The sequence below is a fragment of the Trichomonas vaginalis genome, chromosome IV (assembly GCF_026262505.1).
Source record: "Trichomonas vaginalis G3 chromosome IV, whole genome shotgun sequence".
Lineage (NCBI taxonomy): Eukaryota > Parabasalia > Trichomonadida > Trichomonadidae > Trichomonas > Trichomonas vaginalis.
Genome location: NC_067206.1, coordinates 5,933,835 through 5,957,508, shown reverse-complemented (window position 1 = coordinate 5,957,508; position 23,674 = coordinate 5,933,835). Strand labels below are relative to the sequence as shown.

The window sequence follows — 23,674 nt, the reverse complement described above, 5'->3', positions numbered from 1 at the left end:
CTACAACGGTCATGAGTTCAAGAATTTGTTCTTCGTTCCTCGTGAAAATACATTCTATCAGATACGAGGGAGAAAGGGTAAAGTTAGTTTGAGCGTTTATGAAAAAGAAATGGAAAGTTTATACAAGCATATGATACAAACGGTAAGCGTGTTTCATTAGCTTTGTCAAAACTTACTAACTATGACAGTGATTTTGACCTATATGAAGAAGAAAGTGAGTCAGAAGATTATAAGCTGTTATATGAAGCACAGCAATGGGAGGAGTTGCAATACTTTTGTAAGTGAGAACGTTTATTTTTACAGTAGTGAAGTCGTTTGTGAAAACGTTAGTGAAGTGGTTGGCGGCTTTATAAATATTTAATGTTAAGTTGGTGTTGTCGTTTGTGTTGTAAAATATACGTTAACGGTTTCGTAAAGTGTCAAATTCACATAACAAGGGTAAGGTGGAACGCAGTGCCTCCGTACCCATGATATGTATACTAACTCAGTGAGAATGTGAGTGGTTAATTTAAAGGTGGTCTGATAAAGATATCGAAGCTTACTCAACACAGCATGAAGCAGTTTCTAATACACAATCTTACTAGTGGTGTTTCGGTCGCCAGCGCTCTCATAGGGGTGCTGATTTCAAAAACCACTACTTCAAATTATTCAACAATACTCAATGCAGCATGAAGCAGCTACTACTGCTGTATCTTACTGGTAGTGTTTTGGTCGTTGGCTCTTGCACAGTCTCTCAGATTTTCAAATTTTTTTTTCAACACTATCTTGTTTCGCTCTCAGAAAGCTATCCTACAAAGACATCGAAGCTTACTCAACACAGCATGAAGCAGTTTCTAATACACAATCTTACTAGTGGTGTTTCGGTCGCCAGCGCTCTCATAGGGGTGCTGATTTCAAAAACCACTACTTCAAATTATTCAACAATACTCAATGCAGCATGAAGCAGCTACTACTGCTGTATCTTACTGGTAGTGTTTTGGTCGTTGGCTCTTGCACAGTCTCTCAGATTTTCAAATTTTTTTTTCAACACTATCTTGTTTCGCTCTCAGAAAGCTATCCTACAAAGACATCGAAGCTTACTCAACACAGCATGAAGCAGTTTCTAATACACAATCTTACTAGTGGTGTTTCGGTCGCCAGCGCTCTCATAGGGGTGCACCGAAATTCAATTGTTAATGATATCAATTCACAAATTGGAATCGAAGATCAGTATGAAATTTAAAATATAAATAAATTTTAATTATATTATTTTTAATTTTTTTAAATAAATATACATATATAAATACATACATATATACATATATAAATATATACATATATAAATATATACATATATAATATATACATATATAAATATATACATATATAAATATATACATATATAAATATATACATATATAAATATATACATATATAAATATATACATATATAAATATATACATATATAAATATATACATATATAAATATATACATATATAAATATATACATATATAAATATATACATATATAAATATATATACATATATAAAAATATATACTATATAAATATATACATATATAAATATATACATATATAATATATACATATATAAATATATACATATATAAATATATACATATATAAATATATACATATATAAATATACATATATAAATATACATATATAAATATACATATATAAATATACATATATAAATATACATATATAAATATACATACATAAATATACATACATAAATATACATACATAAATATACATATATAAATATACATATATAAATATACATATATAAATATACATACATAAATATACATACATAAATATACATACATAAATATACATATATAAATATATTTATATATATAAATATATAAATAACAAAATACAATCAAAAAATAGTGTTTGGAAATTTAAGGTTAAGTGTCACTTTTTCGTAAATTCTACCACACTCATATTGCAGACTCTACAGATTTAGAACCAGAAAATCAAAACCATCCTTCTACAAATCAAATGTCTAGTAATCTAGAACATAAGCTGGACCTTCTTGATCATATTGAAAAACAATTATCGAAAATGCGCTCGTTATTGGGAATTCTTCCTACTACAAATGCTATTGTTGGGCCGTCAAAACAAGTTTCAGTTAATAGCAAGCAAATTTCTGAAAAAAATAAGAAAAAATCTTCCATAACAACAAAATCAAACAATTAAAAACAAAATTCATCCGACAATCCTCCTAAACGTAAAGCTCCTATTTCGGAAAGGATTCTCAGCGATAATAACTTATATTTTCAAGTTCATCGAAAGAGATCGAAAAGCAAACGTTCCACATCTACAGAGAAAAAGAATTGATATATGAAGTCTAATTCCTTTTATAACTACTATATTTTTATTCTTATGACTAAAAAATAATATATTATTTAAGGGTGCCCTATAGACGATAGCTCCCCCTCAGAAAAATAACCTTAAATAAAACCAATGCTTTTCGAGACCTATTTTGGTACCTCCAAAAAAATTTTTCTCGGCAAAAAATCAAGTTGATGTATTTTGTTTTGTCATCGTAGATACTCTAATTTTCGCCCAGTAATGTTATATAAAAGGAGCTTTTTTGTCGAAATGCAAAACAAAATTGGCCGTTAATGTGGTGAATTATCGATTTTTGGTACAGCATACTTTCTTATCAATGAATAAATGCAGCTACTTGATAAAAGAGTCTTCAAAAGCAACTTTTGAAAAAAATATTCCTTATTTACATCAAGAGCCGAATACTTTTACGATGAATATTAATAAAATTTGTCGGTATTTATTCTTACAGATTATCAGATCACAAAAGCCAAAAATTGTTTATTATTTTTTTCAGAATAAAAATTTCGAATGTATCAATTATATCAAATACATACATTTTATTCATACATTACAAATGAAAGATTTAATTTTTGAAAAACCTAAATTTTTTCGAAAATCAAATATTTCGGTGTATTATATGCGCCTTTGTTTAAATTATTCGCCAATTCCTCATCACGAATATAAGATATTTTGGTATTACAAAAGAGAATCCATGAATTGATGTTTTCGTCCAAAATAATAATATTATATTGTCGACTGTGATAAGTTATTATGGCTACTAGTTTGGATTTTACAGCTGGATTGTTATTCCATGTGTAATCATCCAATGGAAACGTAAAACCAGCAACATCAATAAAAAGATAATCTGAAAAAGTAGGAGTAACTTGAAGTTCGTTATTATTAACAAGAGGAATGTCAATTTTATCTGTAAATCCCCAGCAGAATTTTTTGAAATAATCAATAAGATCTAGTTGCCTAGCTTCACATGCAAGCGATTCTTGTAATTATTTGAAAGCATCAATTGGATCAGCTTGATGTATCTTTTGCCGTTTCGAGTACAGGTGATACAGATAAGTAACATCTGCATTTTCCGAAAAGTTCCGATTTGTGAGCGATAATATTTCTTTGTATATTAACTGTTGCTCATTGGGATTAGAGAATAATTCGTCAAATAGTTTGTGCATTAATGGTCGAAATGTAATAAGTTGAACAATAACGGCAAGAAAACCGATATTTTTTACAAGCTTGATACCAAGCTTTTGTTTTTTAGGCTTATTATCTCATACCGAAATGGCTCACCAAAAAGGTGACATTTTTGGCGCCAATAATTTGATTTTTCTGATTCTTTCTATTTAGATATATTTATTTAATATTCATATTCCTTTATATTGCCTCATATTATTTCCCATTTTTAATCATATTATACAAATCTTTAATAATTTTTAATGTTTTGAGCTTCAAAATCTTGTTCTAACTATTTTCATTCATATATCCTAGAAAAAATTAAAAAGTTTTTTAGAAATAAAAATGTTTGTATGTAAAGTATTGAAATATTCTAGATGAGAAGACATTCTCCAGAAGAGATTGATATTGATTGGCTTTGTGAAGCCATCACAAAATCAAATAATGGAGTTAAGTTAACTGATATTTGCGCGAAAGCTAAAATAAATCATGAAGGCAGAGTTATATATAATCATACTATCTTAAAGTATTCCTAGAAATTTCCAAAATTAACCGAAATATAACTGTACAGAATTACTATTTTCGAGATAAAATTTATATGGAAATACTAATTCATAACGCTTTATGTTATATAAAATTTAATTTATAAAAATTTCAAAATAAATCAAATTTAACACAATGAATATAACTGCAATCGAGGTTTTTGACGATTGATTCTTACGAGAAGTTTTCCAAACTTTGAGTTAATGTCAAGACATTAACTCAAAGTTTGGAAGTCTAATAAGGGGAATTGTAGGCTATGAGGTACTGATTATATATCAGTGCCTCATAGCCTGCAATTCCCATTAGAAATCGGAGAAACTTTGTCCGCATAACTTATGATGCGGACAAAGTTTCTCCCATTTCTACTTAGAATGAAAGGGCAAGAGGTATATAGGTACACTATATATCTCTTGCCCTTTCCTTCTTACCTAAAGACTTCCAATCTTATTTTTTTCCAATTTTTCCCCTAAATTTAAATCTTATATAATATAAATAAAATGCATAATATCAATCACAAAAATTAATGTTTATTTTTTTAATTAAAATTGCCGCGCAATTTAAGGTTTTCTATCACTTTTTGTTAGCCATTTCGGTACGAAACAGTTTTTTAGGCTTATCATGAGTTTTTCTGAGTGTCTGTGGAAGTTGTATCAAATCAGGATGAAAATCTGCTATCATTTCAAGAGATGGTGGATTGTGGCTGAGGACGTTAAGATAATTGATTGCGTTTATCTTAATTTTCCCAAAGTTATGAAAATCAGTAAAAGCTGAATTCATAATTTCTTTTGCTTGCTGAGAATCGTAAACTGCAACAGCCGAGATATTTTCTTCATTAATACGAATTAAAGACGAGTACGTATTATAAAGATCTTGTTTAAATTTGGATAATAAATTTTGGAATTCTTGAGGATCATCTGGAATTTCCTTCGCCTTGAAGAAAAATGAAAACCTTTTCCAATCTGGTGGTACTTTGATATCGGAACCAAATATAGATTTTTTGTTGAATTTTGGATAATCTGTTGGAAGTGAAAGATTTTCAGATTCTGACGGTTCTTCATCCGCTGGCGGATCCTCATCGTCAGTGTATTCAATTTTTTCGGATCTGGATCCACCTTTTGACGGTTTATGAGGAACTAAGTCAGCGAATTCTGGGTCAATTTCATCTGGAATGTAATGAACGCATCTGTTATGATTTCTGTAGTTTTCCGAAGTTCTTCTGATATGGTCATAATCGGATTTATTTTCGAAATTTAATATAACTTGTAAAATATCTTCATCAAAATAAGAATCATCTATACCCATTAATCTTCTTAGTTTTGTCTTCCAATTGTCTTCATTATACGCAAATACAGAAACAAAAATTCTGGCTGGAAATCCAATAATCCAACGAAGATTTTTTGGGACTAAATGGGCTTTCAATGAATTGAAAGCTTCGTTGAAATTTGTATGATATTGTTTGCTGATTCTTAGAAACAATGGAGCAATATTTGTAATAATTTCTCTTTTTTCGATATGCTCTGGTGATTCTCCTGGATATCTATTAATTAATCCCATCCATCTCTGAACCTTTTGCTCTCTGGTTTTAATGTTGGGCATGCAAAAAGGATCCTAAATATTTTTTTCAAATTTAGGATATTTAGTGACAATTTTTGAAAATGCTGATTTTATCACATGATTTGGATCTCTTACATGTGATAATTGTACACCAGAATTCTCTATCATTGTTGAATCTTTAACATCACCATCTGAACAAAAAACTTTTATTTTTTTCCATAAATCAGATTTCAACATATCACGTAATGCATAGCTTTCCATTAATCCTGGTGAAATTTTTTGGTTCAACCAAAATTTTGGGATTTTGAATTTTATTAATTCTGGATGCCTTGAAACTATTCTAAAATCTAATATTTTGTTTGTATTTATATCTATAAGCGTAATGACGGCATGTAAAGCATCGCGCTTAGAACTCCATGCGCAATCTAATGAAACATTAAATTTGTATTCTGAATCATGTTTAAGAATTTCTTGTATATTAGCTTCACAACTTGCTGTTGCAACTTTCTCAAGATCTGGCAATATGCTCTTTAGATGCGCAAGTAATGTAGTTTCTGTTGGGCAATGAAAGTTTAGGAGTGATGCCAATTCGATGTGTTTTGAAAATCCTGCACCAGATATAAGAGAAATGTAAGTATGAAGATTCTTGACAACGTCACTATACGGAACTCCAAGCTTAAATTTGACGTTGAATATTGTTTCTTCCTTAACATTTGATTGTGAATGATCTTGTTTTGAATTAAGCTGGTTTAGATTAATGAAATGCGAAAAAGGTTTCTTATTTGAATAAACAGTTCGATGATAGACCCTTTTTTGGCAGTCATCAGCTTTATATGTTATTAATATCTCTTCAATTGTGTATCCTTCCATGATTGGAATAAAATCCCGCTAAATTTTACGGTTTTTTTAATACAAAAGTAATCAAAGTGAATAAAGCAAAGATATATATTGTATTTAATCAGTCAATTGATATTGGGTAGAATATATGCTCAATATTTCATTTTTCAAATTTATTATTTCAAAAAACCAATAATTGGCGACATTGTTTACTGTAATAATTGTTTTTAATGAAAACACTATATGCCTTCCTTATTTTCTTTCTTTTTTATTTTTTTGAAAAAATCAAAAAAACTCGAAAAAAAAATCAAAAAATCACAAAATCGATGAATTCTCAACGTAATTTAAATCTTCAAAATCGTAGAGATTGGTCATAATATAACTAAGCATTATGATATGGTAAAGTTCAAAAAATCTCTCTCTTGAACGAGATAAAAGCTTAACAGAAATAACCTTAAAAGTGCTTTTCTGAGGGTGGTCTATCGTCTATAGGGCACCCTTAACAATTTTCATTTTTTTCTTTTAACAATTTCGTTTTATTTCCATTTATTGTTAAATGATTTTTAGCATACACCTTTCTTTGTTCATCTTCTAAATACAATTTATTTTTTCTTAGATATAATTCTATTCATTCAATTCGATCGTCATTTTTCAGTACATGATCGTAATTTTCAATTATTGATCGCGATTTTACTTCAGAATTTGTTCGCAATATTGCTTATCAAAATTATATCTCTATTCTCTCATTTCTGTTTAGTCAATATCATTACACTCCTATTGTCTAATAACATGCTATTAATTTTCTTAAAATTAAAAAAAAAATATCAACTTTTAAAAACAGAAACTTAACATCCTTAGGTCAATGGATTTTGATGTGAGATACATTTAATCTGTTTTTCTTTTTTTATTTTAAATAATTGAATATTTATAGTTGTTATGGGTCTTACATCATGTAAAACGAATTTTCTTAAAGTAAATTTACTTTTTCTTCAATCTTTCTTACATATTTATTAAAAAAAATTATCCAAAAAAAGATGTTTTAGAATGAAAAAAATAGAAAAATCTTCATTTATAGTCTTTCTTGAATATATACGTTTTGATTTTTTTCTTTTTTAAAAAATTCAATTTCTAGAAAAATCGAGAAAAAATCATTTTCTTCTATTTTTTTAGGACGCCATACCCATTGAAATCTCTTCTCAGGACGCCATAAACTATTCAATTATAGTGTAAACTTCTCAAAAATTGAATAGTTTACATCAGGACGCCTTAGGACGCCAAACCTTTACGCGCCCGTAAAATTCTACATTATTTCAAAAATCAATAATTCTCTAGTAACTTTTCTTCAAACCCTAACCATTATAATATATGTAAAATAGAAAATAATTGCAAAGAAAGATAGCCGAATTTACTGGGTAGTTCTTGTGATGCGAAATAATTGGAAATTAACACCTAGTTTTAACAGCATCATTCTCTTTTTGCTCTCATTTAAATGCATTCGCACACTTTAATTTTGAAATATAAGAGTTTTGGAAATTATCAAATTTATCTGCTCAAATACTATAGATCTTCATAAGTGTTAATAGAATTACAAGGCTTACATATAATGTTTAATATAATGATGCACATCATACTGGGATTTATTCCTTATTCATCTAGTTATTATAAAATTTACAACCCCATGAAAATTTAAAATTTTGTCAAAAATAGTGAATGTACCTTTTGCTGGACTACCTTTGTTTTGGATAAAAAATGGTGTAAATTATTCAAAATTCAAAACATTCGATAGCGGTTTAAAATTTTTTTAAATTTTCATATGGGAGATTTGTATAACTTGAGCAATACAAGTAATCTTTCTCATACATTTCAACCAAGATTGGAAGAAAACAAAGTGAACATTAACTACCAAGATTCTTCAGTAATATTGGATCAAATGAACCTTAATATTACACATCAAGAACAACTTACATCTGAAATCCTAAGTACAAATGATTTAGAAGAAAAACCCAAATCTAACGCTGTTATCCTTATGGACTTAATTAAATCTTGTCTTCGCAAAGATGGAGAAGTTCTTCAGTTTTTTGAGAAATTTGTTTATCCAAGATTCATTGAGGAATTTAAACAATATGATAACGGAAGATTAAACCCTTTTGAAGTTATGAAGTACTTTATGGAGTCTACTTTCTCAATATTTTTTGCAAAATTGATAGGAAATCCTGAGCAAGAGACTTTAAATACAAAAGAAAACTTTTCTAGTAAGACAGAATTTCTCATTTCAAGAACAAATCCGGAAGAATTAAGAAATGATTGTCTCACTGTTCTTAGAACATTGTCAGATTTCAGCTTTAGAGAACCAGTTTATGATGATTATGGTGTTAACCAAGAATTTTTGACAAGAAAAGCGAAGTTTTATTTTTGGATTTCTAGAAAGATTTTACAAGACCAAGCAATAGAACAGATACCAGAATTTGCAGAACATCTTCGCACTGGAGTCAAATCGTTTGATTTCGATAAAGTCGAAATTGAGTTTTCAGACCAATACAAAGCTGCTGCCGAAATCAAGAAACATGGTGTTGAGTTTGGTGAAACCCTTTCTTTAAAAGAAGGTGAGGAAATTATCACTAGATACTACATCAAAGCATTCTTTGGATACCCGATAGAAAATCAGGAAAACAATTGGGAATCTCTTTTCTTAACTGATTTTATATTTGATGACAATAATCGATTCCCACCTGCTTATTATAGTCTTCCAAAGTTAAGAGAACCATTTGCTTACAAAATTCTTGAGTGTTTTGGCATGGGTCCACATGTAGAATTCGTAATAAATCCATATATTTCACGCGGATTCTACATTGCAAAACAAGATTTAACACATGGTGATCAAGCCTTTTTTGAACTTGGAAAAGATGTACTACACAACACACATGATTTTGATTTTTATTTGTTTTGTGCTCACCATCGTTTTGAAAAACAAAAGCAAGAATCCTTTAATATCGACACTACAGTCCTTGACATTATGATTAGGATTATGAATTTATATGACATAAACAAAGGAAATATTGGATTCCTTTTGAAAGGTTATGGCGAGGATGGTTGGGCACATCTTTGGGATAATAACATCGGAATTATTCCTCAAATTGTTGACTTTGTAGTTCCTACAATAAATGATGAAAGTGATAGAGATCTTAAAGAACGCTTTCTTGAAGGAGATCTTTATATCGACTATGGAGAATATTCTATTCTTCAGAAAGTTCTTCAATGTGAGTCAAAAGAAGATAAATATTACTTAGGATTCAAAGCAATACAAAGGATCCAAGAACGTTTAAAGAATCTCATACCAGTTGAAAATCCAGACTGTGATCAAGATGCAGACGAATTTCGACTAAAGGTGTTGTTGAAGCAAAAGGCGGACGAACTCAAAACGTTGCTTCTTCAACGCAGAAATGACTTGCCTATTCTTAGGAACAGAACTAATGCAGAACTTATCGGATTCAAGTTCAAGAGTTCTTCAGATGAAAAATCGAACGAAAAGAAACATATAACAACTATCGAAGATTTATTTGTTAATCTTGATAAGTACTGCAAAGAAATCATTCACATATATCATACTCTTAAGAACATCATCATTAAAGGTTATCATAAATACTACGATGAAGAATGATCTCAAAAAACAATAATTATCAAATTAAAATAAATTTTATTGATTTTTCTGAATAAATTAATATCTTATTGCCATTTTTTAAGAAATGGAGGGTAATGAAAATGACTTCTATAACGTCGGAAAAATAACTCCGTAGCATAAATTTAACTTGTAGCCCCGGTATTTTTCAATAAAACTGGGTTATTTTTGATAGCCATATTACTCTACATCTGTTTATATGCATACAGCCGTGATGATACATGAAAATTTCAAACCTAAATTCTTAATTTCAAGAAAATCATCAAAACTTAAGTTTGTATATTAAGCGTAGATATTACATGTTTATCTAATATCCTCTTAATACACATAAAACATTTTGGTTAACTCAGAAAATTGAAGGTAAGGTCCTTTTTTCATTTAAGGTACCCTATTCAAAAAATGAAAGGGGGTCCCTCACAAAATTGAAGGGGTACTATTCAAATTCTATCGAAATAGTACCTTAATTAAAAAAGCTCTCAACCGGTACCATTCAAATTCCCTCAAAAATATTGAAAAGATTTTAGGTATGCTGCTAATATAGTTAGTAGCATCATACAGAATGCATAGACAAATTTTTTACTAATTATTTTTTCTTAGCAATTCAAATTCGAGATCGCTTAACTATGCTTAGAATCATAAGCATAATAATTTTGCAAAAGGTATGGGAATAATTTGAAAATTAATTTCAAAATTATTAATACTAGTGCAAGCTAGTGTAAGCATGTAAATGCATATTTGTGCACTGATTCGATACTCTTTTTTGGAAATTGTACTTTATCTTAAATTTCGAATGCAAATTTTTTGAATATGTGTATTGAAACTGTAACCTTTTGTCTAAGTTGCATTCTAATATAGCTCGAAATCTAAAAATGGGACTTTACTCCTCTTTCTTTGAGAAAATTTTAGACAATAGCCAAATTGCTAATTTTGTTGGAGTAATACCTGCATTGGGAGGTATAATATATTGTTCAGGGTTGAAACAAGGAGGTAGTTAGTGATAAAGCATAGTTACCACATGAAATGCAGTAAAATTTTGAGTCTAAACGTCTTTTAAACCATCAAGTATAAATTATAGAAAAAGATACTTTATATATAGTTAAAATAAAAATGATTAGAAAATAGCGTTTTTGATCAAAATTTCAAATTTTTATTTCCGAATATCTCTATTTGTGTCTAATTAGAGACATTTCTATAATTTTAGTGCGCAGCATATGCAATTCCTCTTTGGTTATTGCATTAATTTCTCAAAAAGAAAAATGTCTTCAATAATTTTTTCAACAATACAGTACTAAAGCTAAGAACTTCTAAACACATGAAAAGTTATATCATTCTCGTTAATATGTAGATTATCAATGAAAAGAATATTGTGAAATTTGAATATTTTTTTAAAATAGAATGTAGAAATACTTATCAATGCTTAAAATAGAGATATGTGAGAGCTAGATCCGTATTTATTTACGTTTTCGTGCATATTTTGAATATCAAATTAAATTAATTTTGAAGATTTTAGCATCTAAAAGTATTTAATGCCCCTATACAAGCAAGGTAATTCTTACATGTCTTAGTAAGTCCAAACTTAATGTTTTATGATATGGGCCTGACCTCTCCATATGGTGACGATAGAAATTGAATAGGGTACCTAAATAAAAAAAAGGAGTTTAATAAGAATCTAATTTTTGAGAAATCGTTGGTAAAATCACCCCAATTTTCACCAGTGTGGAGCTCATCTGATATAGAGCAAATTCTATTTCAAAAGTTTCCTCATTTGTATTCAAAAATTCCTCTGCTACGTGTTATATTGAATTCGGAAATTTCAATTCTATACCTCTAAATGTAAGAAAATTCGTTTGATAAATACAAAAGGTCATTTTGTCAGTCCCATTTTAATAAATTTTCACTTTTGGATTTAGAGCCAAAAGCCATACCATTACATAAGAATAAAGATTATATGTTAGTTATAATTTACTGATTTTTATATGGTAAATTTGTATCATTTGAAATTTAATTATATTGATCTTTATCTAGAGAGAAAATTCAACTGTTTTCTATGCATTTTGATATAAACATCCTTCATAAGTGTATTTATTACTAAAGTATCGATAAATATTCATTGTGAGGGTGTGATTTGAATGCAATTTCTACTTAAAAAGCATAATTTTAAGGAAGTGATTATAAAGAACTGAATATATTGCCATGCATATTAATGATGTCTGCTTCATTTTGAATAAAATTCACCTTTGAATTCCAAAAAAAATTGAAAAAATAAAAATTGTTGATAAAATTTTTTTATTAACATTGATATACAAGTATCAACCTACATGAAGAAATTCAATATTATAACTTACTGTGGAGGAGCATAAGGTGGAACAGAGTATCCAACAGCAGCATAAGGATTTTCTGCTGTATTTGAAGCGTAGGATGAGTTGATGTTTGCTTCCATTGTTTGGACGTTGCCGTAAAGTTGGCGTGAAAGTCCGTAAGTGATTGAGAAGAATTCTTGAATTGCTGTCTCTAAAATTGAAGCTTTAGTCTGCCAGAGCTGTCCTACGGTATTAATAAATTCCTCAGTTTGATGATTAAGTGTATCAAGCTGTTGTTCGTACTCAATCTTTGCTTTTGTAAGTTTTTCGGAGTCGCCGTTCTTTGCGTACTTCTCTGTATCGTTTTTAAGTGATCCTACGTACAAAGCTGTTTTATTTCTCTTGCTCTTAAGCTCGCCCAAGTGATCCATCGTTTTAAGGACTTCTTTGAAGTTTGCCATGACGTCTTTCTCAACAGTATCGTTAAACTGCTCTTTAATAACTTTTTCGTTGTTCTCGAAGAAATTGCAGACTGGAACAACAACAGATTGAGAACTTGATCCATTAGCTTTGTCAGCTTGTTGAAGATACTTGGTCATTTCAGCGCCAGACTTAGAAGCCTTTTGTGCGGAATCCAATATCACATCTAAATCTGATTTGAATGTTGTAAATTGTTCATTTAAAACTTGATACTTTTCGCAAGCGCTTTCGAACAGTGGATTTACTTCAGACTTGCTAACACCTGTTTTTTCCTTAACGTATTGTGTAGCAATTGATGTTCCTTTCTTTACTTCATGCCAAAGCTTTGACATTTTATAAATAAAAACCTAACTTTACAATTTGTAAACTTTTGTCAAATAACAAAAGTTTCTCAGTTCTCTGAGGGAAAAAAATGTTTTGTTAATAAAGGTGAATAATGGGATTGGTTTTTAAGGGACTTTGGACATAAAATTTATGCATTTTGCTTAAAGAATTTGTTAAATTCGGCATAAATAAAAAAAAATATTTAATAATGAATAAGCTCTATCAAATATTTATAACTCTATAGAAATCAAATCACATGTAGATTTAAAATATAGTAATTACCGCTTTCTAATTGGTTTCCAAACGTGATGAACGTTTCCGTCATCATCTTCATAAGTATCATAGTTTTCATCGTTCTTAGTATCAGCTTGAAGTTTCATCTCATCATAAACTTCTTGCAATTTCTGTAAAATGAATTCTCTATTTTCAATTTCTTCCTTAAGCTGCTTAACATCTGGTGTATCTTCTTCCTCAGGATTTTCTTCTTCAACTTCCTTGCCCTTTGTTGCTTTAATAGCTTCTTCGACAGAAGAATAAATTTTAGTTGATCCTTGTGTTTTAATTGGGAGTCTGATTTTTAATTTTTCGAGTTTGTTCTTCTGTGTCTGCATCTTTGCAATAATGTAGTTAATATCTCTAGTTTCTAAAAGAAGTCTTTGTTCCTTTGTAAAATCTTCACGTGGCTTTGACTTGTATTCAACTGGTTTCTCTTTCATATCTCCGATCATAGAATAATAGAATTCATTTGGATTGCGAAGTTCAGCTGCTCTTCTTAAATCATCGATTTCTTTCTCGTGTTTGTGATAAATTTTTGCACGCTCAATATAATCTTTCTTTTTCTCAAGGATGCCGAGATGTGCACGTGCTGCTGGTTGCTGCCTCTCGCGTTTCTTGCGCTGAAATGGAGATTTCCACTTACTGCTATTCATTTGTCACTTTTAGGACTAAAATCTTGAGACAAAATCACTGAATGAACGAAACACAACTATTTTCAAGCGATTTATCACTTGTACATTAGTTTCTTGATTCATTTGAATTGTGTTCAATCATTATACTCTCATATTTTCGTTAATGTATTCCTGTGAATACATATTACATAAGAATCTTTTATCTTTCGAAACTTCGCAAAGACATTTTTTAATTTAATCTCATTTGTGAGTGTGAGCTTGAATCACAGAGCATGTTCCTCTTTTTCTATTTGATCTATGAATCACATTCATAGAATACATAAATATGCGTCACACAGCCACATTTGGAAAAGCTGATGTAAAAGCATCCTTCAAATTCTGTATTTTTATTAATTTAGCAAAATTCAAATTATACATTCTTTGATTATATCAAGCTTGGCTCATATTACGCATCATACATTAAAAATTCATTCATTGTGTGTGGAAATCTCTCAAATAAATCAATTTGTCCATCATTATCCCACCTCAATTAAATATTGATTAGAAGTATGCAATTACTTTAAGGATAAGGTATTAATTGTGCGAACAGTATTATGGGTGAGTATTATTTTATCTAAATATGAATGATTAAACCCTGTATTGGGATCATCTTAAATAACTCAATCCTTTATTTGTTAAATGCTATATATCTTTAGGCAGGGATAGTAAACCTCTGAATAATGGTCGATGATAAATAGTTCATATGATAAAAAAACGTAACTTCCTGATGCAAAAGTTTACAATATTCGTATGTCCGTTATTAGAGATGCTGTCGAATAATATGTACTGCGCGGAGCAAATCCAGATTCCTCCGGATATGCCCCCGATATTAAAGGCTTATTCAAAAGAAATAATTCGCAAAAATCCTGAAGATATTATTGCCTTTTCGGTTCAATATTTCAAGGATCGTCTTGATGATCCACCAGCTTCATCTGCTGGCTATCGTGTTACATTAGATGATCTTCATGGTCTTCAAGAACAACTTTCACAAGTTCTCAAAACACAAAACGAATTAAAGCGCGCTGATTACCAGCAAGCATGTGAAGATCAAGCTCTTTCTCCAGATGTCTTAGCTAACATTCTTCGTTTAGGTTTCGCTGATCAGGAAGTTATTGATTTATACGTTTTTATGGGAATTGCTGCTGCATTAGTTTCATCTAACTTCGATAAGACTATCTCTAATTTATTCCAGATCTTCAAAGATGATCAGGGTCAGTCAAAGATACCTACAAAGGATCTTATCAACGTTTTCAGTTTCTTAGCTTCCAAAGATCCAACAATTCCTGCTGAAAACTTACAGAAACTCAAGGATGGCGCCACTGGAGAATTTGTTGATTATGAAACTTACCAAAAGATTTTTGCTAAGGAAGAATAAATGATTTTTTGAATTTAACATATTGGAACCAGTCTAATTTTTTGGAATATTTAGTATTCCTCATATAGTTTTTAATTCATCTTTCCTAAATGCAATTTCAAGTTCAGATATAAATTGAAATGATAAAATCATATGTACATTATGTAATTCCTGAATTTCATTGCTAGTCACAACTTATTGTGTATATTTTTTAGCATTATATGTTTAGTTTCCTTAAAATGAATGAACAATAATGATCGAGTCAAATTATTCTTGACTTATGTGAAGATAACGAATTTATATGGTTAAAATAAGGATGGTTATCGAATTATCAAAGTGAATTTATATAAAAAGAAAAATATGAAATAATTCCATTAATAAAGAAGCATTTGTATTGTGTACACCTCAAGTACATAGTTTATTCAATAAATTGTTAATGTAAAATGAGTGACTAGACATTAAATTTGTTTAAAGCAAATCAGAATCATGTTTAAAGTAATGCTAAATGTCATGATTTAAGCCATTTCTTGTAACAATTGGTACTTTATGTGGTTTATTGTCTTGAAATTAGTCACTGAATGATATTCGGTCGATTTAAATATGGCAAATATATACGGATCATTTTGACATGTAAATTTTATTTTGACTCAAGGGCAAATATTACTTTAGTTCATAAAAATGCTTTGGAAACTAGTTTTGCATGGAAAAACATCAAATTATATTTCCGTCGCCCTCTTTGAAATTAATTCAAAATTGTTTCATAAATTAGCCATTATTCATGTATTTAGTCTGAATATGGATTTTATGCATGAAATTTTGAAACCCGATATAAATAATCGGTTTTTAAACAAATATTGAACATATATCCTCTGAAAAAAAATTTTTTTAGAGTAATTTTTTGGGTAGATGAATCTTCCTACCCTACCAATTCCAAACAGATTTGAGTATATGAAGAAAACTTATGAAAAGTTTTATCTATCCTTTTTTCTGGAGATGGAAAGGGTATCAAATAACAATTTTAACAAATATATAGATGATTTTTTTGAAATTCTCTCAAATTTATCCAAAGAGCCAATAGTTGAAGATTCTATGCGAACTGCTATTGGTATTCTCAGTTTACACAGCTTTGGTTTTCCGGATTTTCCCAAACTTTCAATGATATTCGATCGAATTATACCGCAAGTAGATACCGAATATGTTCTTTTTACAAGTTGGGTAGCTGGTAGGTTAATTCATCATCCAAATATTGAGCAATCTCGCTACGTTTCCCATTTATTTGATAGAGTAGTTGGCTGGATACGTGCTACAGGCCGGCGATCACGACATTTAGCAGCAGTTCATATGCTTAGTGCTATGTCAGCCAATGATGGCAGTGATATTGTTACTAATTTTCTTCAAATTCAACCTTTGATTTGGGTTTTAGTCTCACATCCGTCAGCACAACTAGTCAGAGCGACATCAGATGCTATATTCATGTTTACAAGAGCTTCTATTAGATATGGCCGAAGCGAGTTAGAATCAAATATGAATTTCTTCACAATTATATGCTCGAGATTACTATCATTAGAGTCTCCAAACAAAATCTACTCAGCATTGACTATAATGACTCAATTAGTTCGCGCAAATCCCGATTTTTATCTACAAAACTTTCATTATTACTTCAAAATGATCAAAGATGCTTGCGCCCATTCACAGCTTTTGGTTAAATGCGCTGAATTCGTCACTCTCACGTACTTCGTTTTCATTGACAAAAATCAATTTATCAATAATGTCGCTCCTTATATTCTTACGTTCATGCCTCTTATATACAACGAGTTCCCACGTGATATCGCGAAAGCTTTAGAAATAATTATATGCCAATGCCCTGAAATTTACGAAAATAAATTAGATGAATTCAAAAAGCAGATAGACGATAATACTATTGATATTAACAGCACTGCAATCATTTACGCAGCCTTATTCCAAGCTTACGGTACCAAAGCCTTACCAATTTCAGAAAAATTAGTAGATGACACTCTTAACTCGCCATTAACCCCCGAAGTTGGTAATTTCTACATAAACTACGCGATCATCAACACAAAAGAGTTCAAAGTTCCATTATGCAACAGATTATTGACAGAATTGCAGAACACGAAGACGAAATCCGCTCTTGTAGCTCTTGATGTCATATCCAGGATGCCAAGCGAAGCATTGATCGACCACGAGACATTTTTGTGTCTCATTACCGATAAGATCACAGAACACTCAGAAGAGTACACATCCATGATCCCCAAAGCCATGTATCACCTTACCACAAGCTGTGAGTCATTAAGTGGCTCAGTAATCAAGAAATTATTTCAACTTGCAATATTTGATCGATCAACTGCAGTCAGGAACGCCATTCTCGAAGTTCTTGTCTCGCATGCATCGAAAGAACTTGCAAGTCCTGAGTATATCAAGTACTTAAACATATTTACATCAGATGATTCGGCAATTGTTCGCAGCAAAGCCTTCGATTTGATTGCAAAGATATCATCGATCAATCCTCTATTGATCTCCCAGATAACTCGTGATCGAATTCTCAATTATTTCTTCACATTAGACAATGTACCGAGTATTCGTACGAGAGTCAAGATTGTTCGGACCATGCCACAGCTTATCAAGGCCATAGGAATGACCATAAAGATTTATGCCCCTACAATCATTGATATCTGTTCAAGACATATTATACAAGACGAAGAACGGTCCAAACTTAACAATTTCCTTGAAGTATCAGCTGCTGATGAACTCTTCAGTGTTCTTTGCGAGTCATTGGTCCTTGTTGCCCCTGTTGACGCAAATTCAATGTCAAAACACGTGGAAAGTGTCATTCCTGCTCTTTGCGACTATTTACGAGTCACAGAAAACAGAAGATTAGTTCTAAGCTGTTTGAAATTACTTTTTGTTTTGTTATCACCACCAGCATCGACAATGATAACAAGAGGAATGGTTCCTGTCATTCTTGGCGCTTGTTCGAAATTCCTGAATGTTACAAGATCGAGAAAAGCGAGAATGAATGTTTTGAAAGTTATCGGTGCGATAGGAATTTTAGAAGTACATCAAAGGCCGCAAATCAAACCATACGAAGCACCTGATTTCGCTGAAGACAACTTGAGTAGACAGTTCTATCATCCATCAAGAGATAACACAGGTGGTGTTGATGATACATTGCTCATGCAACAAAATACTGCTGAACAATGTGTAACAGCAATTGTGTCTTCAAGTTTGTTGGATATTTTCAAAGATGACAGTTTGTCAGATTTCCATAATGATGCAGCACTTGCGTTGGTTGATGTATTGAGTAATCCTAAGATGGGTGTTTTGCCTTATTTCGATAAATTTGTTTCTAGATTATTAGATGTCATAGAAAAAGCAAGTGACAGTGATTTAGAACAAGTTTATATTCCTTTGTATACGAGATTGATTTTTTCAACAGGACAAAACACTTCACCTTTCATGGACAGATCTCTTGATATTATTTCCAAGAGGTTTAATCAAAAGATTGCTTTGCAATGCATTGATTTAATCATTGCTTTCGCTACAGTCATGAAAGATCATTTCGTTAAATCATCAGCAAACACAATTTGTTTGTTGATTCAATGTTTGGATTCGGAGAAATACACAAATGAAAAGACTTCTATATCTGTTCTAGAAGCATTCGAACTCTTCTGCGAATACCAAAACGACTTGTCTTTCCTCATAATCTCGGCTGTTTCAGATGCAATTGTTTGCGAACAAACTTTCAAAAATGTCAGAATTGCTGCTTTGAGATGTTTTGACAAAATGGTCAGATCCGTTGATGTTTTTAAAGATCTAGGACAAATTGTGAGAGCTCTTGAATTCTGTCTTACGATGAATGACCAAGAAACTGTTGATACAGCCATGAATTTGTTGTATTCTTTGTTATTAGCACAAGGAATTCAATTTTTAATTAATGCTGATTTATTATTGGATTTGATTAAAATAAGAGGATTGGAAACACCACAGTTAAAGAATATAATTAACGCTGTTTCTCATGGACAAGGATATTCCAATTTCTCGCCAATCAAATCTCCTGCAAGTTTACCAAGTAAAAACAGGACAATCAATAACCAGCAACAATATATTTTCTTCGAAGAAAGTATTATTGCAAGAGTTATGTCTCCTGCTTTAGGATATGGAATACATTTGGAACAATGGTTGCATTCGTTTATCTTGACAACTATTTCAGGAAATCCTTCGCCTTGTATCAGAGCTTGTTCCACATTGGCTTCTAATCACAGGCCATTGGCATTTGCTTTGTTTAGAATAGCTTTCTACACCTGTTGGAAACAGATTTCGAGTGAAGGAAGAAAACAAATTTCTGAAACATTTTTGTCAATTTTAGTTGCACAAGAAAATTACGAATCCGTTGTCAAGGAATTATTGGAATTGATTTTCTTCATGAGGAAAATGGATCCTCCAATGAATATTCCTGCACAAGACATTGCAAGGGCTTGTTTGAGATATGGTTATGATGCTTTCGCTCTTTATCTACAACAGAACGAAATGTACTCTGAAAAAATTGTTAAACCAAGAACAGTTTTGCAGTTAATTGAAGTTTACATACAGATTGGAGAATGGGACAATGCACATGCGATTTGGAAGTTGTATTCTACAAAAATACAAGCGATAAACAAACCAGAAACGCAAGCAAAGCTGAGATTATGGGATAGAGTTATTCCTATTTACAAAGAGAAATTCAAAAGAGGTGATAAATCTAATTCATTCCGTGGCTTAGTCAAATCATTGGCATCAATGGCTAGATGGCCAGAATTAGCTGAGTTGATGCCTACTTTCAAAACAATGCAATTGGCTGATCAAAGGACAACAGCTCCTTATTTCGCAAATGCTATGATGCACTTGAGAAGATGGGATGAACTAGATGACGCTTTGCAGCCAGCTCCTGAAGATTCAATGAGATGTTTCTCATTGAAAGCAATTTCAGCTTTGCACATGAAGAAATATGATATTGTTGATAGAATCATTGACAATGCTTTTTCATTACTCGCGTCAAGGCCAATTACTTTGTGGGCTGACAACCAACAGATACATACAGACACGATGTTAGTCGCACAACAATTGGTTGAGATCTTGGAAATGAAGAACTGGCAGTTGAATGAAGAAATGCGACCAAGTATCGAAGAAGTTTGGCAGGAGAGATTGACAATGGCACCAAGAGATTTCGAACTGTGGCTGAAGATATTGGGAAACAGAGCGGCAATCACGGGTGTTCATTACGACTCATACATTGATTTCTTCCAGTTGAGATCAGTGACAATGGACACGAAAATCCACATGAACGCATTCAACGCAATATTCAGTGAATTCACGGAAGACAGCGATGATGCATTGCCACAGATCTGTCACGCAGTAACACAATGGTCAATGGGCAACAGGAAAGAAGCCATCGACAAAATCAAGTCTCTTTCAGACACAGTTGAAGGAGATTTAGCTGACAGATGCCACATGTTATATGCATCATGGCTCATAGAAACAGGTGAATCACTGAATGAATTCAAAGAAGCATATAAACAGCTGCAAATGATGCCTGCTGTTTCTGATTGTTTATTAGGAAATCTCAAGAAATCACACAGAAAAGTTTCGAACACAACAGCTCTCTTCCTTCCAAAAGCAATTGTAAACGCAATGAAAGAAGACTCAATCAATGTAAATGTGTTGAGAATGTGGTCAGATGTAAATACTCAATTGATTGAACTTGATCCACCAAATCTGCCACATTACGTGACAAATGCCATTGATGCATTGTCACAATGCTGCACGATCAGTCCTTCTTTCACTGATGTTGTACAGTTGCTGAATCTCTTCTTCGACCATGCGAATGAAGGAGATATTTTCGAGCACACGACAAACAACTGTTTGAACAGATTGCAGCCAAAACTGTTGTTGCAAGCTTCCCCGCAGTTGTTAGTTCAATTAAGTCATCCTGTGCCAGAAGTCGCTCAGTTTGTTCATGACACTGTTTTCAATTTGTTGCATGAACATTACCACGAATTGATCTTCTCAGTCATTGTCATGAAATTCTCCAAAGACGCTGGAAGATCTAAAGCGGCATTTGGTTTATTCGATGAATTCAAGAAGATGAATCCATCAGCTCACGATGAAGTTTTCACAATCAGAAAATGTCTTCTCAGAGCTGCAGTTACATGGTATGAAAAAGTCATACAGAGAATCACAGATGCATTTGACCATTACGCATTGCAACAATTCGATTTGATGGTTGACACATTGAGATCGATTGTTCAGATGGTTAAAGCTCCGAAATGCGCTCTCCACGACCAATTCAAAGAGAGTTACCAAGTCAATATCCAAGCTTTAGAGAGGATTCTCAAAGTCTTCTCTCCACACAACCAAGGACAAATGAATCAGTTGACTCTGTGGTGCAAATCGATGCAGGCAAGTCTGACAGAGGATATCAAGAAAGTCAGGATCATCCAGCTTTCTTCCATCTCGAAACCTCTCGCTGAGAAAACTCATTTCCAGTTGGCCGTCCCAGGAACTTATAAACCAGGAAAGCCAATCATAAGAATACAATATTTTGTCGGCCAATTTTCAGTTTACATGTCAAAACAACAGCCGAAAGATGTTGTTATTCGTGGCGAAGATGGAAACTTCTATCAGTACTTAGTCAAAGGCCATGAAGATTTGAGATTGGATGAGAGAATCATGCAGTTCTTCAGACTCATCAACAATTTCTTGAAGCGAGAAACATGTTTTGGAGCTCAAGTCATCCAAACAATGTCTGTAATTCCTTTGTCAATCACAAATGGTTTAGTTCAATGGGTTACAGGAACAGATACACTGAGAAGCGTTGTTGAGCAGTACAGAAGACTTATGAACAGAGATCCAATACAAGAATATCTTTTGACAGAATCATTGAGTTACGTCAGCTTCGATTACATGATGCCGATTCAGAAATATCATGTCATTTCGAAGGTGATGAATATTGTTCCAGATACAGACATTGCAAACTTCTTCTACTTGAAAGCGAACACAGCAGAACAGTGGCACAAGAGGACAGTTACATTCTCCATTTCTGCTGCTTTGACATCAATGGTTGGATATGTTTTCGGTCTTGGCGACAGACATCCAAGTAATTTATTGATTGACAGATTCACTGGTAAACTTATTCACATCGATTTTGGTGACTGCTTCGAACGAGCTGCGAAACGAAAGTTCCTTCCGGAAGTTGTTCCATTCAGACTGACAAGGATGATGTGCAAGGCCATGGGAGTAACAGGGCCAGATGGAACATTCAGAGATGCATTCGTAAACACTTCAAGAGTCTTGCGCGAAAACAAAAGAATTTTGATCATGGTTCTCGCAATATTCGTCCACGAACCATTGGTTGATCCTAAAGAGCACAGGAGTGGATCATCGAACACAAAGACAGACCAGATGTCATTTGTCGGTATGACTGAAGTCACTGGATCTGTTATTGACAAAGGAAGAGTTTTGCTTGCAGAACCAAGAGACAAAACAACAAACACGGAAATGAGAGCAAGAGTAAATCAGAAGCTGTCAGGAACAGATTTCAACGAAAACGAGGCTTTGTCTGTCGAAGACCAAGCAACAAAGCTAATTAAGATAGCAACAGATCCATACAACTTGGCAAAGATGTACAGTGGATGGTGTCCATTTTGGTAATATTTTTTTTATTATTAATTTATTTATTTATTATTTGTATAAATTTTATTTGCTTATTTTCACATTCTCAAATTTTACGTTTGAGTTTATGATTTTGACTACGCTAAAAAAATTAAGTCGAAATTCACAAAATATGAAACACTTTGAAGTTGGGACAAGAATGATAACGTGCACAAGGAGCTATTAAATAAAGTTGTGTATGGGTGGATTGCGCTTAAATTAATAGAAATAGAGTTATAGTTCAATAATTCAGATGCCAGACGAAAATGATAATTTTGTCACTTTTTCCAGACGAAAATGATAATGCCCTTTTTTTTCAAGAAAATCAATTCTCGTCTATGAGGTTGATTTTCAATGACGCTTCACAGTAGTTTTAAATAATATTTTTCCAATTTTATATAAAATCGCATCAAGTTGTAAGATAC

At 31.8% G+C, this 23,674-nt stretch overlaps 6 protein-coding genes and 1 pseudogene across 7 annotated transcripts, besides 10 other annotated features; 3 read left to right on the top strand and 4 right to left on the bottom strand.

The window, feature by feature from the left end:
* Positions 1–485: part of a mobile genetic element that runs on past the window's edge.
* Positions 1–485: part of a terminal%2Cinverted (terminal inverted repeat of Maverick-1B transposon ID:TVAGG3_0038250) that runs on past the window's edge.
* A 1,471-nt stretch (positions 486–1,956) lies between these two features.
* Positions 1,957–2,426: a mobile genetic element.
* Positions 2,427–2,461: a mobile genetic element.
* Positions 2,427–2,461: a terminal%2Cinverted (terminal inverted repeat of Kolobok-1_TV transposon ID:TVAGG3_0013400).
* A 486-nt stretch (positions 2,462–2,947) lies between these two features.
* Positions 2,948–3,532, bottom strand: TVAGG3_0038220 (annotated as a pseudogene). Its single transcript has one exon. A coding segment is annotated over exon 1 (585 nt).
* A 758-nt stretch (positions 3,533–4,290) lies between these two features.
* Positions 4,291–4,497: a mobile genetic element.
* A 146-nt stretch (positions 4,498–4,643) lies between these two features.
* On the bottom strand, positions 4,644–5,375 carry TVAGG3_0038200 (uncharacterized protein; the record flags this gene model as incomplete). The annotated part of the gene is made up of 1 exon (XM_001313970.1): positions 4,644–5,375. One exon carries the CDS (start codon positions 5,373–5,375, stop codon positions 4,644–4,646), a length of 732 nt encoding a protein of 243 aa, XP_001313975.1.
* Positions 5,376–6,928: 1,553 nt separating this feature from the next.
* Positions 6,929–6,963: a mobile genetic element.
* Positions 6,929–6,963: a terminal%2Cinverted (terminal inverted repeat of Kolobok-1_TV transposon ID:TVAGG3_0013400).
* Positions 6,964–7,756: a mobile genetic element.
* Positions 7,757–8,185: a mobile genetic element.
* Positions 8,186–8,264: 79 nt separating this feature from the next.
* On the top strand, positions 8,265–10,270 carry TVAGG3_0038160 (protein CBG06246 family; the record flags this gene model as incomplete). The annotated part of the gene is made up of 1 exon (XM_001313972.1): positions 8,278–10,122. The coding sequence occupies one exon, from the start codon at positions 8,278–8,280 to the stop codon at positions 10,120–10,122; it is 1,845 nt and encodes a 614-aa protein (XP_001313977.1).
* Positions 10,271–12,481: 2,211 nt separating this feature from the next.
* TVAGG3_0038150 (BAR/IMD domain-like family) lies at positions 12,482–13,252 on the bottom strand (the record flags this gene model as incomplete). The annotated part of the gene is made up of 1 exon (XM_001313973.2): positions 12,482–13,252. The coding sequence occupies one exon, from the start codon at positions 13,250–13,252 to the stop codon at positions 12,482–12,484; it is 771 nt and encodes a 256-aa protein (XP_001313978.1).
* Positions 13,253–13,522: 270 nt separating this feature from the next.
* TVAGG3_0038140 (rRNA processing) lies at positions 13,523–14,173 on the bottom strand (the record flags this gene model as incomplete). The annotated part of the gene is made up of 1 exon (XM_001313974.1): positions 13,523–14,173. The coding sequence occupies one exon, from the start codon at positions 14,171–14,173 to the stop codon at positions 13,523–13,525; it is 651 nt and encodes a 216-aa protein (XP_001313979.1).
* Positions 14,174–14,946: 773 nt separating this feature from the next.
* On the top strand, positions 14,947–15,647 carry TVAGG3_0038130 (sperm capacitation protein; the record flags this gene model as incomplete). The annotated part of the gene is made up of 1 exon (XM_001313975.2): positions 14,958–15,566. The coding sequence occupies one exon, from the start codon at positions 14,958–14,960 to the stop codon at positions 15,564–15,566; it is 609 nt and encodes a 202-aa protein (XP_001313980.1).
* Positions 15,648–16,446: 799 nt separating this feature from the next.
* TVAGG3_0038120 (ataxia telangiectasia mutated (ATM) -related family) lies at positions 16,447–23,638 on the top strand (the record flags this gene model as incomplete). Its single annotated transcript, XM_001313976.1, has 1 exon — positions 16,539–23,249. The coding sequence occupies one exon, from the start codon at positions 16,539–16,541 to the stop codon at positions 23,247–23,249; it is 6,711 nt and encodes a 2,236-aa protein (XP_001313981.1).
* Positions 23,639–23,674: the final 36 nt, after the last annotated feature.